Consider the following 17,217-nt stretch of genomic DNA (forward strand, 5'->3'; position numbering starts at 1 on the left):
ACATCCGAGCTCAACCCAGCACTGGATAATGATGGAGATATCGAACATTCAGTAGGAGCTCTAGAGTCACTTCTCATCTGAACTGCTCTAAGCGCAATTTTAGAATCGACGCCAACTGACTTAAGAACAGACCCAGTAAAACGATTCGAAGATTCAATAAATAGTAATAGCAGTAAAATAATCACAAAATTCAAAAAATATTCCATTATGCTGCTAGCTACTAGCTGCTAGTTATACTTTGCAGTAGTTACACATAAACAAGTTGACAAAAATTTAAATATCACTTTCGAAGTTCTAAGAAATAGATTTTACTTTTAATTCAAGTAAAGCCAAAAATAGTCCAAAGAGACCGAGAAAGCTGTTTCGAGGTAAGCAGCTTGTCATTCATATTTATCATAATTTTTACAGAATATTATGGTTATAAGCGAGTTGTTTTTGGTAAATATGTCATGTGACTTGCTTATATAAAGCCATTCGTGTTTTTCGCAGTTTATGTGATAGTCGAGAGCGTTGTCAGTTGGATTGTTTTGGTTGACGGTGATGCCATCGGTGATGGTGTCGGAACGAAGAGGCTGGAGGATGCAGTTTCTGTCGTCAAACTTCGTTCTTCATAAGTCCCGGCGCGTTCCTGCTGATTATATATTTCAGTTTGCATGTACATACATATATAATTTTTAATGATGAACGATTTTTATATCTTACAATCGATTTATCGTATTTAAATCGCTTCCAAATATTCGTTTTTGGTTCCATGGGTGTACCATCGACGTTGTAATTCGGATTTGAAAATGTTAGTACAGATCTACTGGAACCGCGAGTGTTACGCTTCTGTTTTTTTCGATTTGTATTGAAAGCAAGCACTGAAAATATTATATATGATAAATATATCAGAAAATATTTAAACAATTAATAGAGGGCGCCTTACTGAAAATGACAAGCATTATTATAACAACCATGACAATGACCACACCTAGCGCGACGAGAACAAAGAACTCCCGCTCATTATCAATTTTGCGATTTTTCTCTTGTTGATCTTCGGTATTTAAGTCACCAAACTGTTTTGGCGGCGCTGAATCCTCTATGAGTTCATCTGAGTATTCAGCTTGTTGATCGTTATCCAATCGGGCATGAACCAACACCTTTGGCCTGGTGGAACATACAGGCTCATTTGGATCGGATCGGTCGGGGCAGGCGCACACATAATCAACTGCACGATATAAACACAGATGCGAACAACCACCATTTTCCTGAGCACAGTGATTCCAACTTTTAGCCTGGCGGTGCAAAGAGACGGCGCGTATGTCCAATGCACCACTTAGAGCATCACGCACTTTAACGTATCCGCTTCGTGGTACACTCTGTGAACGGTACACCGACTTATTGTACCAATCAGTCCAAAATAAATTGTTGTCAAACTTAAAATAAAAAGAATATTTTTTATGCGCAACTGTACATTAAAAGGTCCTTCTTACCATGGTTAAACCAAATGGGTGCGGTGCATACTGTATAATAGTCTGACGGCGCTTGCCATTAAAGTCAACTTGGCCAATGTTGTCTTCCAATGCGTCAGCCCATAGCAGACGCCGGTTTCTACGTAAAATAAAATCCCTTTATTAATATATTCTAATTAGTAGGCTCGCCTGTAGAAAGCTCACTCGAAATCAATAGTAAGGCCTGTTGGAAAGCCAATTCCTGAAGTTACAATTACCGTACGGTTGGTACCATCTAAGAAGCTTCGTTCGATTTTCGCAGGTGAGCTCCAATCTGTCCAAAACAGAAATCTGACAGTAAAAAATGTAAATATTACTCTGGATTAATAAAAGCTTATGAATGCATACATACGCTTTTTTCGGATGGACTATAAGTGACCGCGGGTCACCAAGGTCTTCTTCGATTAGTCTTTTACGGCAGCTGCCATCAATCCGTGCAACTTCGATCAACTTACGATCAGTATCGGACCAGTATAGATTTTCAGCAATCCAGTCGACAGCTATACCATTGGGTGTTAGAACTTCTGTGCTCACTATAACTTTGCTATCAGTAAAGTTCAACAGATTAACTCTCCGTATCACATCCAAATTCACATCGGCAAAGAAAAGAAAATTTTTCCGGTAATGGTAATCAAGGACAACAGCTCCATGAACTCCATTTATAGGCAATACCACATCCATGTAGTCTCCAGTGTTTAATGAAATCATTCCAATTCCAGAACGCAAGGCTATGAGGAGGTAGTCCTGTAAGAAATGAACAACTTATCTTAGATGAATCATCTTCAGTTAACCGTTCTTGGTCAATGCTTACTTCGGGAAGACTCTGACATTGTGTTGTACTGTTTTCTTGCAACCGCAGTCCAATCGGGCATTGGCAAGTGTAACTTGATGGATTACGTAAACAGAGGTGAGAGCATCCACCATTATTTCGACCACACACGTTTTTCGTCATAGATTGACGCTGATAAATTACTTTAATATCCATAAGTCCATCAATGTTATTCATTACATCATGCTTTGCGGTTATATTTCGCCTTTCAGTCATGTGTAAAGCCTTCGACTTCCAGTCTGTCCAATAAATGTGTTCTTCAGTGAGAGCTAAGGCATAAGGATGGTGTAAGGACGACATAATTAACTTGCGCTGGTTCCCTGTGTAGTCACAGGAGTCAATAGTCTTTAGACGCGCATCCACCCAGTAAACGCGCTTGCTTTTTAAATCAAGTGATAGGCCATTTGGCCATCCGAGGTTGGCAGTAACAATTCGTGATCGTTCATTACCATCTAAATGAGATCGCTCGATCTTTCGGTAATGTCCCCAATCAGTCCAAAATAATAGACCCGCTTCATAATCAAGAGCAAGACCCCGTGGAGACTCGAGATCTTTGTAGGCTATAATATGACGGTTACTGCCGTCAACACTTGCCACTTCGATTGTGTGGCGTCCTGCATCGGCCCAATAAATTGTACGACCAATCGAATCAACCACCAAGCCATCAGGATTATCCAAGCTGTCTCCAACGACTTTATGAACGTGCAGACCATCGGGGCTTGAACTCATTATGACATTTTCGATAGTGTCAGACCAAAAAATGTTTCCCGTGTCTCTGTCAACATCCAAAGCTACCGCATTTGATATTGGGGGGAGAGGCAGAACCACGTCTATTAAGTGGTCAAAGTCCAAGGAAATTTGCCGTATATCAATTCTGTGAGCGAAAATTATGTATTTAGTAGGACCTCCGGAACATGTGCGCTTGTCTTCCTTCAGCTGTACTCCAACAGCGCAAGCACAAGTGTAGCTTGTCGGATTCAGTAGACACAAGTGCGAACAGCCACCATTTTCTTTGTCACAAGCATTAAATGCCCGCCTTCGAGTGCGGTGAAAAACACGTACATCCATTAGATCACTGGTATTTGCGATTATTACTCTGCTTTCTTTTCCCGTCAGTTTGTCCGCACTCATTACAGATTTAGTATCCCAATCGGTCCAGTACACACGTCCATCACTCACGTCTAATCCAAAAGGATGTTTGAGGCCATCTATTGCAAAATACGATTTTATCTAATCTATAGGAATCAAACTTCGTTTACTCACTTATAATTACTCGACGATCGCTGCCATTAAAATTCATATACTCCAAGGTCTTCGTTCCACCATCAACGAAATATAGTTTACTTTTATCGAAGTCAATGGCTAGTCCATTCGGATATATAAGTTTTTTTGAAGATATAATAACGCGGTCATGACCATCCATATTCGAACGTTCAATCATTGGTTCCTCTCCCCAATCAGACCAAAACATTAGGCCATCTTTATAAAGAAAAAAATCATTTAAGAGGTTTTATTAATTTTGTTAGACATTATTAAAAACCGGCTTCCAAATGTAAAAATTATTATGTCCGTTAAGCAAAATTTCGGATTTTCACAGCGCCCGGTATTGTTAACTTATTGCGTCAAGCTCCAACTCTCCCAACCAATAAAAAAACGGAAAACGCTAACGGAATGTTTGAATAAAAACAGGACTCGATCGCTATGAGCAAATTACAAAAAAAATTGAGCCCTTGAGCAATTCAGCAAAAAAGAAAAATAACCAAAACGTCTGAAAAACTCTGCTAAATAAGGCGCTAACAAAAAATAGTTTTGCGATTCTTAGTGATTCAAAAGAAGCTGATGATAGCGCTCAAACCCCTATGTGCGTCAAGTAAATTGTTCTCAACTTTTTTTTTTAAATTTAACTGATTAAATTGGCCAAAAACATTGTATGGCATTTTTATAAAAAAGAGGGTAACATAAATGAAACAAAAATACAAGCCAATGACGAACTTAAAAGTAGCAAATGATTATAAGTGGTTATCAAAGATAACAAATTAACAGTTCGAATCAATGGGATAATAGCTGGACTTAAAGATAAGAGCTTTAAAGTCAAAATGGCTCTGAACATAATAAATGGTATTTCTAAATAAATCTTTCTGAAATACAAATGATATTTCACACCACATGACATTAACGCCATGCTCATATCCGAGACTCATCTAACAAACAAAAATTATTTTCATCTTAATGACTACAACTTCTATGCGACAAATCATCCCGATGATATTTATATTTCATGTTAATACGCTAGTCGCATAGAAGTACTGGAGTTCTGATCACGCGTCATTATCCGTTGCCATCATTTGCAACAATTTATCTACAGGCAACATCAATTCATATCGAAACCCATAGCGAATACTTAAACCTAGCCGCCCCCCGCGCTTCTCCGTTTCCGAAACATAATTTTTAAAATTCTTCGACCTAATTAGTAACCGCTTTATAGCAACTGGTGACTAAAATGCCCATGCACAACCATTGGGATCTCAACTCAGCAAACCGAACGAAAAACGAGGAGGAACGTTGTGAGTTGCTGCTGCGACCGGAACTCTACATTTTTACTCGGTACATAGTCAGTATGGCTAAACGACAAAGAGCGCGTGCGAGAGAGACAGAAAATCAGTCAGAACGTGTCGACGGGCGCTGCCATAGCGAATTGATTTGTTACTTTTGGCTATAATAATAATCCGATCTGATTCGGATTCGGCAAGATTCGGCATTCTGGTAGATATGGCCGTTCTCTATGATTGTGCGTTTTTAATTTTCTCCTATCTTCAAAACTGTGGGCGGAAGGGGGTGTGGCCAAATTTTGAAACAAACTCGTCAAGGTCCGATATCTCAGGAGTGTGGATTAAAAATTTGGTTGTTCTAGCTTTTATAGTCTCTGAGATCAAGGCGCTAATGTTTTGCGCTAAGCAAAGCCGGCTATGATATGTATGCTTTAGAGAGAGACAGGACGAGAAAAAATGAAATTGTTTTCTTTATTATGGCTATAATAATGATACGATCCAATTCAGATTCCGCAGTCAAGAAGATATGGTCATTCTCTACGATTCTGCGTTTTTCGTTTTCTCGTATCTTTGAAATTGTGGATGCCACAGATTTTCGCCATTTGTGGGGGCGGAAGTGGGCGAGGAAACGTTTTGAAATATACTTGTAACAGTGACATATCGCAGAAGTCCGGACAGACAGGCGGACGGACAAACAGACATGGCTCAATCGACTCGGCTATTGATGCTGGTCAAGAATATATATAGTTAAAAATGCGACACTTGAGTTTAAGTTTTAAAAAAAAGTTTTATTCTTTCACTTAAACTTAGCGTACAATGGTTAGTTATTGCCCCGGCGATGACTGAGGTCCGATGTCTTGAATGGAATTAACTTGGTTGAATTCTCCGACGGTGTCGCGATTGACGTTTGTCTTGAACAGAACTGCCTTGCCTTCTTAGATGTAGACTATTTATATTATGATGCTCGGTTTGGGATTCGGATTTGGATTCGGAGGCGTTGGCTTCGACTTCGGCTTCGGAGATAGAGTACGTGACTCGATCGATATGTGGGAAAGGCGGCTTTTGATGAAAGGCTTCCGCTGCATAACTTGGGGGTGGCTGAGAATATGGCCTCTGATTGGTCAGCTACGATGGCGCGGTTCTTGAGAATCGATTAGTAATTGATCTCTGAAGAGTGGCGTGATTCTAGTGCGGCTGGATTCTAGTGCGGCATCTATTGTTTTATGTTCAACTTCTAGCTTAGGGTGTTTGTTTAGATTGCCTGCAATCGGCTACGCGTGGTCAATTTCGAGCGTGAGATTGCTTATGGGGGTTCGAAGCTGAGGGTGTCGGATTGTTTATAGTATTGTGGGTGCAGGGTAATCGACATAGACCAGGGTATGCGGAGCATGGACTATAGATATGTCACTATATACTTTATGAGGTCGGAAACGATTCCTTCTGGACGGTACACACATCCATTTTCACCACAAGTCTAATATACTCTAATACTCATTTTGAGTATCGGGTATAAAAACGCCCCCACTTTCTAACCTCTAGAAAAACGGATTGGCTGAAATACAAGAAATATATAACTTTACATATTGATAGCTGCCAAGACATTTACTGTAAAGATGACTTAGAAAGCTCAGTTAAAGCATTAGTTTCTGTTCTATCACTGGCTGCAAAGCACTCCACTGCTATAATAACAGCTAATCAACAGTAGTCGTATTCCCAGCCATTTTGATGAGCTGCTCCGCGGTAAAAGAAGGCTTCGACGAGAGTGGCAAGTCCATAGATCACCTGCCTTGAAGAAGCGGTTAAAAATAGGCAGCCGTTTACTACGCAAAGCCCTAGAAGATGAGAAAAACCGAGATCAAATATACTATATGGAGCAACTCCCCCCGTTACGTACCCAAGCAGGAGAGTGGGCTCGTAGCAACAAAGAGGAGGCAAATACATTTGCCATTTATCAAGCCACATCCAGCAATAAATAGCTTTGTGCTGCCACTAACCAGTAATCTTGAAGCCACCACGCCTATCAATCAGGAGAAGTTATTAGGCCAAGTCTCCAAGCTAAAAATGACAGGGTCACGACTTGGTCTCCCCTAAAATTTTTAATGTTTAGAGTTCAATTATGAACAGTTAAACTGTGTAAATGGGGGGCTACTATCTTTAACAATGGAGGCTGTTACGCGAGCATGCAGGAAAGATATCTGTTAGACTAATATTCGATGAAAATTAGCATTCAAGTTACTGAGAGAACTGGGCATGCATTCAAAATACAATACCACTACAATTACTAATTACTAGAAAGGTGTGTAAGGATTAGTAATTTAATAAGAGGAAGAGAATTAGTGGTGGATAGAATATAGTAGAGGGAACTATAATCTGAGCATAAGACCCTAAACGGTTCATGCTAGGAATAATTCGATCTACAAAGTGGAAGGAACAACGGTATAAAATTTCTAGTAGGTCTAATTATAATCGTGAAGTTTATGCGGCTCAACAGATCAGGGCTGTCTATGTCGCCCCTGAGCAAGTTGTGCATAAAAATCACACCGAGCATTTTTCTACGGTTAACTAAGGATGGGAGGTTTACTAATAGCAGTCTACTAGAATAAGATTGGAGTCTCACACCCGCATCCCAGTTAAGGCCGCAGAGCAAAGTGTAAGAAGTTTTTCTGTATTGATTCTATACGGTCCTGGTGTAGTTTGTACTGAGGGCACCATACACAGGAGCCGTATTCTAAGATTGGACGAACAAGCGAGGTATAGAGAGTCTGTGTTATATAGGGGTCATCAAATTCCTTTGACAAAGTCTTTATAAGCCCAAGCACGCCCATGGCCTTATTTACCATGGTAGAAATGTGATCGGAAAACTTTAACTTGGGGTCTAACATAACACCCAGATCATCCACCAGAGTAATTCTCTCAAGAGAACCACCAATTAGGGTATAGGGAGCCAACAAAGGGCTAGAACGATGAAATTTCATAACTTTTCATTTCGAGGCATTAAGGTGTAACAAGTTTGCACAACATCATGACTAAAAGTTATTGAGATCGGATTGTTAGCGAGAATGAAATTAAATGTACTTATACTGGACACAGAGTTTAACATCATTCTCATACATATGTACTCGAGAGTATGTTAATACTGATTGCAAGTCATTAATAAAGAGTGTGAAGAGTAAGGGGCCTAGATGGCTGCCCTTTGGTACTCCAGAAGAAACCTTTACTGGTAAAAAGAGGGAGTTTTTGAAGAGGACTCTTTGAGACCTGGAACAAAGATAGCTAGAAATCCATCTCAGGAGATTGGGCGGAAAACCTAAAAGGTCAAGTTTATGCGCTAAAAGGGAATGGTTTACGAAGACGAATGCTTTACTGAAGTCGGTGTAAATAACATGCGTCTGTAAGTTACCTTGAGAGCCTTGAATAATGAAAGAGGTAAGCTCTAAAGAGTTCGTGGCGGTTGATCGCCGCCTTATAAATCCATGCTGAGTTGGAGAGATAAGTGACTTGCAGAGCTGTTGCAAGTGCGGAGTTAAAACCGTCTACAACATTTTGGGAATAGCTGATAACTTTGCTATACCTCTATAATTGTTTGCGTCAGACTTGCTACCATTTTTATGGAGAGGAATTATAAACGATTCCTTCCAGATGCGGGGGAAGGAAGAAGAATCAATGGACATGGTGAATAGTTTAAGCAAGGGTCAACACAGTGCCTTGGCGCAGTACCTGAGTACACAACCTGGAACCCCGTCTGGACCTGGTGAAAACACCGGCTTAACTAGTCGAAGATCATGAAGTAGAGAACATTCATTTAAGAAGGGACTGAAAATGCCGTTCGACCTCGGTAAACCGTATGGGTACAGATGACCAGAGTAGAGCTTTCCTCAGAATAGGTGGTTTGGAAAAATTGGGCAAACAGATCGGCAATTGCCTGATCATTATTTGCCGACGTATTACGAAATGATAGCGAGGACGGGTGTGCGGACATTCTACGCTTACTGTTTACGAAGCAGTAAAACTATTTAGGGTCCTGAGAAAAACGTATCCTGCATCGAGATAGGTAGTTCTTATAGCATTGTACATTAAGAGCTGAAAAGTTTGACCGAGCTGTTACATAGCGAGAGTGAGAAGTAGGAAAACCAACTTCTTTAAATTTTGTATGAAGTCTTGATTTTAAGTTTTTTAGACTGGACAACTCTTTGGTAAATCAAGGGGTTTTCCAGATCTTATCGGACAAGAAATCGGGACACAAGAAACAAAAAATGTGCCAAGAGCATTTGTAAAAAATGTTTGTGCCTTTTATGACATCAGTGCACAAGTACAAAGCGGACCAATAAAAATCCCTAATGAGTTTATTAAGCTTCGTAAACTCGGCTTTACGAAAGCAACGGACACGTTCAGGTGGCCTACTCGACCGATCCAATACAGTTGGTCCTATATCTAGCGACACTTCCAAAGTAGGATGGTAGGCGTCCTCAGGTATAGTGAGCGGAAGAACTCAAGATCCAGCAATCGACCCAAGGAATTTTTCACATGGTTGACTTGAGACAGGGACAGGTCAAGTAAGCCGTCAACAAAGTCATGTCGTGACATGGGCACTAGGTTACTAGACTCGTTTAACGAAGACCAAACAGTTCCTGGCAAGTTGAAGTCACCAAGAACTATCATATGATCTCTATCTGATAGCGAGGAAGAAACAGCGGTTAAAGCGGACAAGTGCTGCTCATATACGAAATAATCGAGCAAGTAATGAATATAGTGAAAGTGAATGCTCCGGACAAAATTTGGCGGAGCAAATGGTGTCAAATTGAGTTGGGGAGATGCTTATCTTAAACGACGCTATCTCCCTGGCATAAGAGAAGTTAAAATTCTCCACCTTTAAACCCACGGCTTTTATTTTGCTTTGAATGAAAGCAGTTACATCATTAGATGTGAGGTCAGGGGCCAGCCGTGAAACAAAAACTTGTTTTGGTGGGACTCCCACCAGTGGTTTAGTCACCAGAGGCCTAATACCAAATTGAGATTCCATGGCTAGGAGCCGATCGTACTGCTTTTTAAAGCCAACGGTCAGCTCCTTAAAGCCCTTCCGCGTCTGCCTCAAAAAAGCCACCATGTCATTCTCCACCGCACGGCATGCCTCGCAACTGTAATGCAACCCATTACGTTTGGCTATAGTATCACTCATGAAGCCAGAAAATCCAGAGCATTTTGCGTGCACTACGCTGTCGCAGAACCAGCAGGGGACATTCGGCTGATCGTGGGTGATCTGCTTCTTACCGGTTTTTTGGCGCAGACCACAGCATATTCCATTTTTATTATTTATTTATTTACTCAAGAAAATTTACGAAAGAAAAAAATTTCCAAAACAAATTGGTATCAGACCAATGTGCCAGACAACGCTCAAAGCGGAAATGGTAAAAGATAAGAGCAGAGTAGAGAGCGGTTATAGCGAGCGGTACTGAGTAGAGAGCGCTATTGCTCAGAAAGTTCAAAGAGTGAGAGAGAAAGAACAGTTATTGACGTTGAGATGATAGCGAGAGAGTGATAAAACAATAAAAGCTACAAGATGAGAGCTGTAGTGCAATGTAATTTACTCACGGCAACAACACAAACACAACAATCCGACGCCGAAAAATTTGAAGTTCAATAAATAATAACTAAGCACAAATCAAAAGGCATGCACTCGCGGAATAGAATAGCTATTCAGATAGTAGGTGAATTAGGAAGGTATTTAATGTTTTTTTAAGAAAACACCGGTTGTTTATGTAAAACAAAGGGAAAATATGCGGAACGCAAAACAAAAACGAGGGGGAACGTTGTGAGTTGCTGCGTACAACGCAACTCTACATTTATACCCGATACTTAGTCAGTATGGCTCTCCTCCGGCAGACGCCGCTAATATAAAACGACACGACAAAGAGTGCGTGCGAGAGAGACAGAAAATCAGTCTGAGCGTGACGTCGGGCGCTGCGTAGCCAATGCAAATTGATTTGTTCCTTTTGGCTACAAAAATTATCTGATCTGATCCAGATTCAGCAATCTGATAGATATGGTCATTATCTATGATTCTGCGTTTTTAGTTTTCTCAAATCTGCAATATTGTGGATGCAACAGATTTTCGTCCTTTGTGTGGGCGGAAGGGGGTGGGGCGAAATTTTGAGATATACGTTTTATAGTGAGATCTAGCAGGAGAGCGGATACTAAATTTGGTTACTCTAGCCTTAATAGTCTCTGAGATTTGAGAATATCCCCAGATTTGCATCCTTTGCGGGGGCGGAAGGGGGTGTGGCGAATTTTTGAAACAAACTCTTCTCGGTCCGATATATTAGGAGTGTAGATACCAAATTTGGTTGCTCTAGCTTTTATAGTCTCTGAGATCTAGGCGTTAATGTTTTACTCTAAGCAAAGCCGCCTATGCTACCTGTGTGTTAGAGAGAGACAGGGCGAGAAAAAATGAAATTGTTTTCTTGATGCTGGCTATAATAATAATACGATCCTATTCAGATTCTGCATTCTAAAAGAGATGGTCATTCTCTACGATTCTGCGTTTTTGGTTTTCTCGTATCTTTAAAATTGTGGATGCCACAGATTTTCGCCATTTGTGGGGGCGGAAGTGGGCGGGGCAAAGTTTTGAAATATTTTTGTAGCAGTGACATATCACAGAAGTCTGGATCCAAAACATCGTTGCTCTAGCTCTTATAGTCTTTGAGCATTAAGCGCTGAAGGGGACGGACAGACGGACAGACGGACGGACGGACAGACAGACAGGGCTCAATCGACTCGGCTATTGATGCTGATCAAGAATATATATACTTTATGGGGTCGGAAACGATTCCTTCTGGACGTTACACACATCCACTTTCACCACAAATCTAATATACCCCAATACTCATTTTGAGTATCGGGTATAAAAACTCAAATTTACTTTTAGTTTTCTAACCTACAGTAGACTATAAAAATGTTCATCATACGCATTTTTCATTTCAAATATATATTCTATGACCGTTTAAACCTTAAAAACATAAACAAGGGCTGGCCAAAATAATAAGTACAGCAAAACTCCAAAGCGAAAAACTAAAAGCGTATCAAAATTTGTCCACTTTTTTCTTATAATTTATAATCTTTTACTGGTATCCTATATAGCCACAATTATTTTTGATAACTTCGGCCATTCTTCTTGGCATACTAGCAATAAGTTTGCGGCAAGTCTCCACTGGAATCTCACCAATCTAAACCAAGCCTTGACCAGCTTTAAGGAGTGCTTTGGGTCATTTTCCTCAAGGGCATGTTTTCTGGGTTCATAATTTCATGATTAAGTTAAATATATTTTAGCATTTGCTAAAATATCAAGCTCATAACAATGGAAGCATTTTTAATGATATATATCCAAATATTGAGCTGCATTTTTTAGAAAAATTCAGCCTAACCTACAAAATGGAAACAACCATAAAAGTGTAATGGTCGAAAAGGGTTGTAGCTAATTTAATATACATTAGTTAATAACCACTTTTTTTATTAGTTTAATATAGTTAGAAAGTGACACAAAATTTCACGGAAAAAGTTAGGGATCACAATAGACAGGCAAGTTGGTTTAGCTTTCTCAAGTTTTGAAAGGCCCAAATCAATATGCACAAACTAACAAATATGAACAACATATTTTTTCATTCAGACATTTTACATACCCCGGCCTTTCTAATCGTTTTTCTTCAGGGCCTTTCAAACCTTTCAGGGCTGCATTAAAATCAAAAGGATAAATTCAGTTTTCCTAGCTACGGTATACATTATGATTACGTGTCATTCAAAAAGGATTTCGTTTCCATGACTTTTTTAATTTATGCTAGAATATCGGCCGTCTGGCCCAATGTGTAATATCAATAAATCTATGTTCGATTGCCAGCTAGGAGATCGGAGATCCGATGCATTGGAGAACAAATTTGTAGGTTCATTAGTAACTTCAAAGCAAAAAAAACAGCACTCGAAGACGCATGGAATCGTTTTAACGAAAACGACTCAAAGATTAAAAACATATAAACGCGAAAAATATTTGAAATTCCATAAGAACATACGTATAACACTTAAAAAATACATTGCAATCTTTAACGAGAACATTGAAAAGCTAATGCAGGCATCAAGTGCTCCAGTTCCTAGAACAAAGAATTTGAGTTTTAGGAACAGGAAAGAACACTCAAATATTACGTAGAGAGCTAAAAGCGAAAAGATGAACATTACGAATACCACTTTGTGATGTAAAGAATTTCGCTCAAAATCTCCTTCAGAACGACTAAGCTGGGTGCAAAAGCAAATAATTTGCGTCAAATATTTTAGCCCATCCTCAATCAAACAATCGGAGCCAGCAGATCACGGAAGCTTAATGTAAATTGCCTTCACTATGTCGCCGAGTAAAGGCCATCCAGATTGCGTAAAATGCTATCTGAAACAATTTTCAGAGGCCGGAGGACGCTCATTAAGTGATTTGATAAAATCACCATGGACTCAAGCACGGTCTGTTATATTATATTGGCAAATCAAAAACACGATCATAAGCAGACAAAAACAAAGAAAAAGAGCCAGATCGCATATCCTCTCATCTTCCCTTTTGCGCTTTGTTCTTAAGAGAGCACCAGCATGCAGTTATTTGGCGCTGCGTGTATGGGCAGCAGGAGAGTATTGGAGAGAGAGAACCGCCTATCTTAAGCGAAGAGAGTTTTGATTACGTGAGCAACAAAAATCAAATTTCTTATAAATTTCATTGTGCAACTTACAGCTTATTTTGGGTTTTATACTTGCGTTGATCCACCGATGAAAGTGCTTACATGGCCTGCTGCAAAGTTCCTTTCAGACTGGATTAAACATGTGACAATAAAAAAATCTCACACTTTTTTCAGCAGCTCAACAATTTTAGCACAAGAAAAACACCATTATTACCACTATTTCCGTCTTATAGCTTTCGCTGCTTTTTCCAACCAGAAAAAAAGGCACCAAATATTTAAACTAATAATAGCAATGCTAAATGAATTTGCTAGGAATTTTAAATTGACGGAACAAATGGCTAACGTTGGAGGAGGTTACTTGTTACTCCTCCGCACACCGCAAAGAAGACTACATCCATATCTAGATGTCTGGCGGAAAGATGTCTGTGATGCGACCGACCGGTGAGATAGTTGGGCGAGGAGCAGAAATCCCTCGTTGAGAGCGCCCGCTCTAATAAGAGGGGAATTTGTTGTTGCGCGCTTTCGCAACTTAGCCAACTGTCTTGAAAGTTGCGACGGTATAGTTCCAACGGCTAAGGAAAATTCTCCGCTTGGTAGATTATAACATAGACTATGTTGCTTTTTAGCGAATCAAGTCGAATTAATCTTCACTGTGGAATTGCCCTCTTAACTATATTTTGACCAAATATCATACTATAAGGGCTGGAAGTATTACCTGAGTGAACGCTTGAACGCAATGAACAGCATATATGACTTAGCTGTTCGTCCCAGTTCTTCTGATCGGGTTGTACACTCCCCAACACTTGAATGCGACACTAAAAAACTTGACATAACGCAGATAGTAGAGAATGACCCTATCTTCTAGATTGGCGAATCTTGACCAGATCGGATTATCATTATAGCAAGAAGGGACAAAGCAATTTGCAATGGCTACTCAAGCCCAGCCACGCGCTTACTCATTCTCTTTCTTGGAAAGAAAGACTCACACACACTCTTCGTAGTACATTGTGTGCGCCCTATGGGGGAGAGGAGCCAGACTGACTGAGTATCGGGTATGAATGTAGAGTCGCGGCCGTAGTAGCGACTCACAACGTTCCCCTCGTTAAAACGGAAATTTGAAAAAATGGTCTAGCACCACAAATATACCAATTTTCCCAGAGTGACTCGTAGGTGAATAGATTTTTTTAAGTTTATTGCGTTTCACTCGGTTTTCCAAGAGGCGGGCGAAAGGTGTGATTTCGATATTTTGCGCAATTACACGGTCACAGCTGTTAATATTTTTCTTTACGTCTGTCACTAAGTTTGGCCAGAAAAAATGACGACATAGGTTTTCAAGAGATTTACAACTGCAAGCGTGAGAAGACAAGGGAAATTTGTGAGCGGATTTGAGCATTTCCGGAAAAAGTCTTGGAATCCATAAATTCGAACATAAATCGTCTACAGTCTACAGTGTGAGCTGAGGTCGGACTATGACATAAACTCTTTAAGGGACGTCTGTAATTATAGAAAATGATTGCTCTTCCACATAAGCTCTTAACTTCTTAATGCCCAAAATAGATGACAAGTTTTTTTCCTTAGTTACTGGTTATGAATTATTAGACTGTATTATTTTTTTATATGTTTTATTTGATATATCTAGTGATTACGTAATATCGACGGTGGTTTATATGAATAGCGGGAGTTATTACGGGAGTACGGCGGTACAGCCATATGCGGGCGGTTGGTTGCGACTCGAGTTTCTACGAGTTCAATATGAATTGCTTTGGTGGACAGTTAAACAAAGGTAGCAAACCAAGCTTTGTCTGGATGGTAACTGCTCCAGCATAACCCAATCCAGAATGTAGAAAACGGCGGGTGGGCTAAACTTGAAAAGCGGGAAGATTTGCCAAAAAGTTGCCACTAGATGTCCAGTGGTCAGCTGCTTGCAGTCCACTTGGAAGAATTCCATCTGGGCATGTTTGATTAGAGAGCGGACAGGCGTTCCTTGCAGCGAAGACGATGTACGAGGCGAAAACAACAGCTAATTGTCCGCAAGAGGTGTGACTAGGAGGAAGCTTTGTTGATCATACAATCAAGAGCATTTCGTTCATCGGAAATGTGTAGATTAACTTGAGTCTCACGCGACTGTAGATGACAGCGGCGTATGCCGGTAAATGATCTTCAACTACAAACTGTTGATTCGTAGCGATTCGTTCCATTCGACCGAGCTCAGCCCACTATCTTGAAAGAGAACATTTAGAAATACAGTTATGGGGCAACCAACCCCAGTGGATCGTAGATCTTGGCAAGCTCAGAGAGCAAAATCCGTTCTGACAGAGCACTTGGGGCATCAGGAATGGTCAACTTGAAGGAAATCTCGTCTACAGCCGTGTCCCAGCGTATTTCAAGAACTTTGACATATTGAGTTCGACTATCTTCCTCTAGAGCTTCAAGCGGATACTCACAAAATTAATTTGACAGCGCATTGAGTAGTGACCAACAGCTTGAACTCCATTATCGCAGTTTAAATTGAGCTTGGCTCAATAGCAAAATTAATTCATCTTTGAGAGCATTGAGATCAGATAATTTAGAAATTCTAAAACAGGTTGACTTTTTTCCGTCAAAAAAATCTTGTGCGCTAAGGAAAATGGAATTAGACAAATTTTTGATTATAGTTGAAAATATTCAGAAATTGAATGCAAAATATAGCGATATTAATCTAATTTAATAAAGAGGGAAAATATCAACAACAGCACTAGTTTTAGAAGGCGTACTTCTATAAAGATTCTGGTGAAAACAGCTGATTTTTTGACCTGGCAGCTGTTACACTGCAAATGATATCATTGCCGTGATTAAACACGGAAATTTAGCGGGTATTAAGCCAGGTTCATCTAGTTAAGACAAAACTAAGGAATTCCAGGAAACTAAGCAGGACCAAAATCATTCTGTGCATAAGGTAAAGTTTTATTGTCAGTGAAGGGATTACCTAATTTTGTTTTTATATGGTAGATTGGTTCGTGAAAAAACCGTGTAAAAAAAGACATTGATCGTATGCAAATTGCATTGATTCTTCACAAAATACTAGCATATTTCTATTGAAAAAATGTAATCCCCTTAAATTTACACAAATAGGGATTTCCTATATTGTTGCTATCTGCAATTACTCCGACCAGTAAATTAGCTTGTATGTATGTGTGTATACAAAGAAAATCAAAAGAGAAACAAATATGTACTTATACTCTTTACGATCTATCTTGTTTTCGTTTGGTTTCTAGCTGCTAGTGAGCTGTATGTGCTTTTATCTATTTGTGTTGATATTTTAAACCGTTCTGAATGGAATAAAAACGTTTAAAAAATTAAAAATTTGTATTTTCTAGCCGTGTTATTTCCAAACCGCGTAAGAAATGAGCGTGTAAAAACGGAATTAGATGCACTAGTTTTTATTTAAATTTACATTATGGCTTGCGAAGACTTTGAAAAAGCTGTTTTGACAACGAAGTGCCACATAACTGCGCATCAGAAGCTAGCCCCACAGAGCTGGATGAGTTAATGAAAATAATATAAAATATTAAATATCACTTTAATGCAAAATAGTTCACAACATTAATTGCGTTTTTTTTTTAATTTTTAGCTTTTACTTCGATTTCTTCACATAGACACAGCTTTTT

The 17,217-nt window shown here is 39.6% G+C and overlaps 1 protein-coding gene across 5 annotated transcripts in view; it reads right to left on the reverse strand.

Moving 5' to 3' along the window:
- Window positions 1–280: 280 nt before the first annotated feature.
- Window positions 281–17,217, reverse strand: part of Lrp4 (LDL receptor related protein 4) — a 95,653-nt gene continuing 78,716 nt past the window's right edge. For 2 of the 5 annotated variants that reach the window (XM_033382097.1, XM_033382099.1), the window contains exons 6-13: window positions 3,583–3,798; window positions 2,302–3,527; window positions 1,843–2,234; window positions 1,656–1,781; window positions 1,473–1,590; window positions 926–1,415; window positions 703–860; window positions 281–631 (exon numbers count right to left, since the gene is read on the reverse strand). In XM_033382097.1, the coding sequence (XP_033237988.1) occupies window positions 491–631; window positions 703–860; window positions 926–1,415; window positions 1,473–1,590; window positions 1,656–1,781; window positions 1,843–2,234; window positions 2,302–3,527; window positions 3,583–3,798 (2,867 nt within the window). In that variant the 3' untranslated portion in view covers window positions 281–490. Of the gene's footprint in view, window positions 632–702; window positions 861–925; window positions 1,416–1,472; window positions 1,591–1,655; window positions 1,782–1,842; window positions 2,235–2,301; window positions 3,528–3,582; window positions 3,799–6,474; window positions 6,701–6,762; window positions 6,956–17,217 lie in introns of those variants that run through there. The other 3 variants (XM_033382098.1, XM_033382100.1, XR_004469822.1) reach the window with 3 other exon arrangements.

This window comes from Drosophila pseudoobscura, chromosome X, assembly GCF_009870125.1.
Source record: "Drosophila pseudoobscura strain MV-25-SWS-2005 chromosome X, UCI_Dpse_MV25, whole genome shotgun sequence".
In the NCBI taxonomy this organism is placed as follows: Eukaryota; Metazoa; Arthropoda; class Insecta; order Diptera; family Drosophilidae; genus Drosophila; species Drosophila pseudoobscura.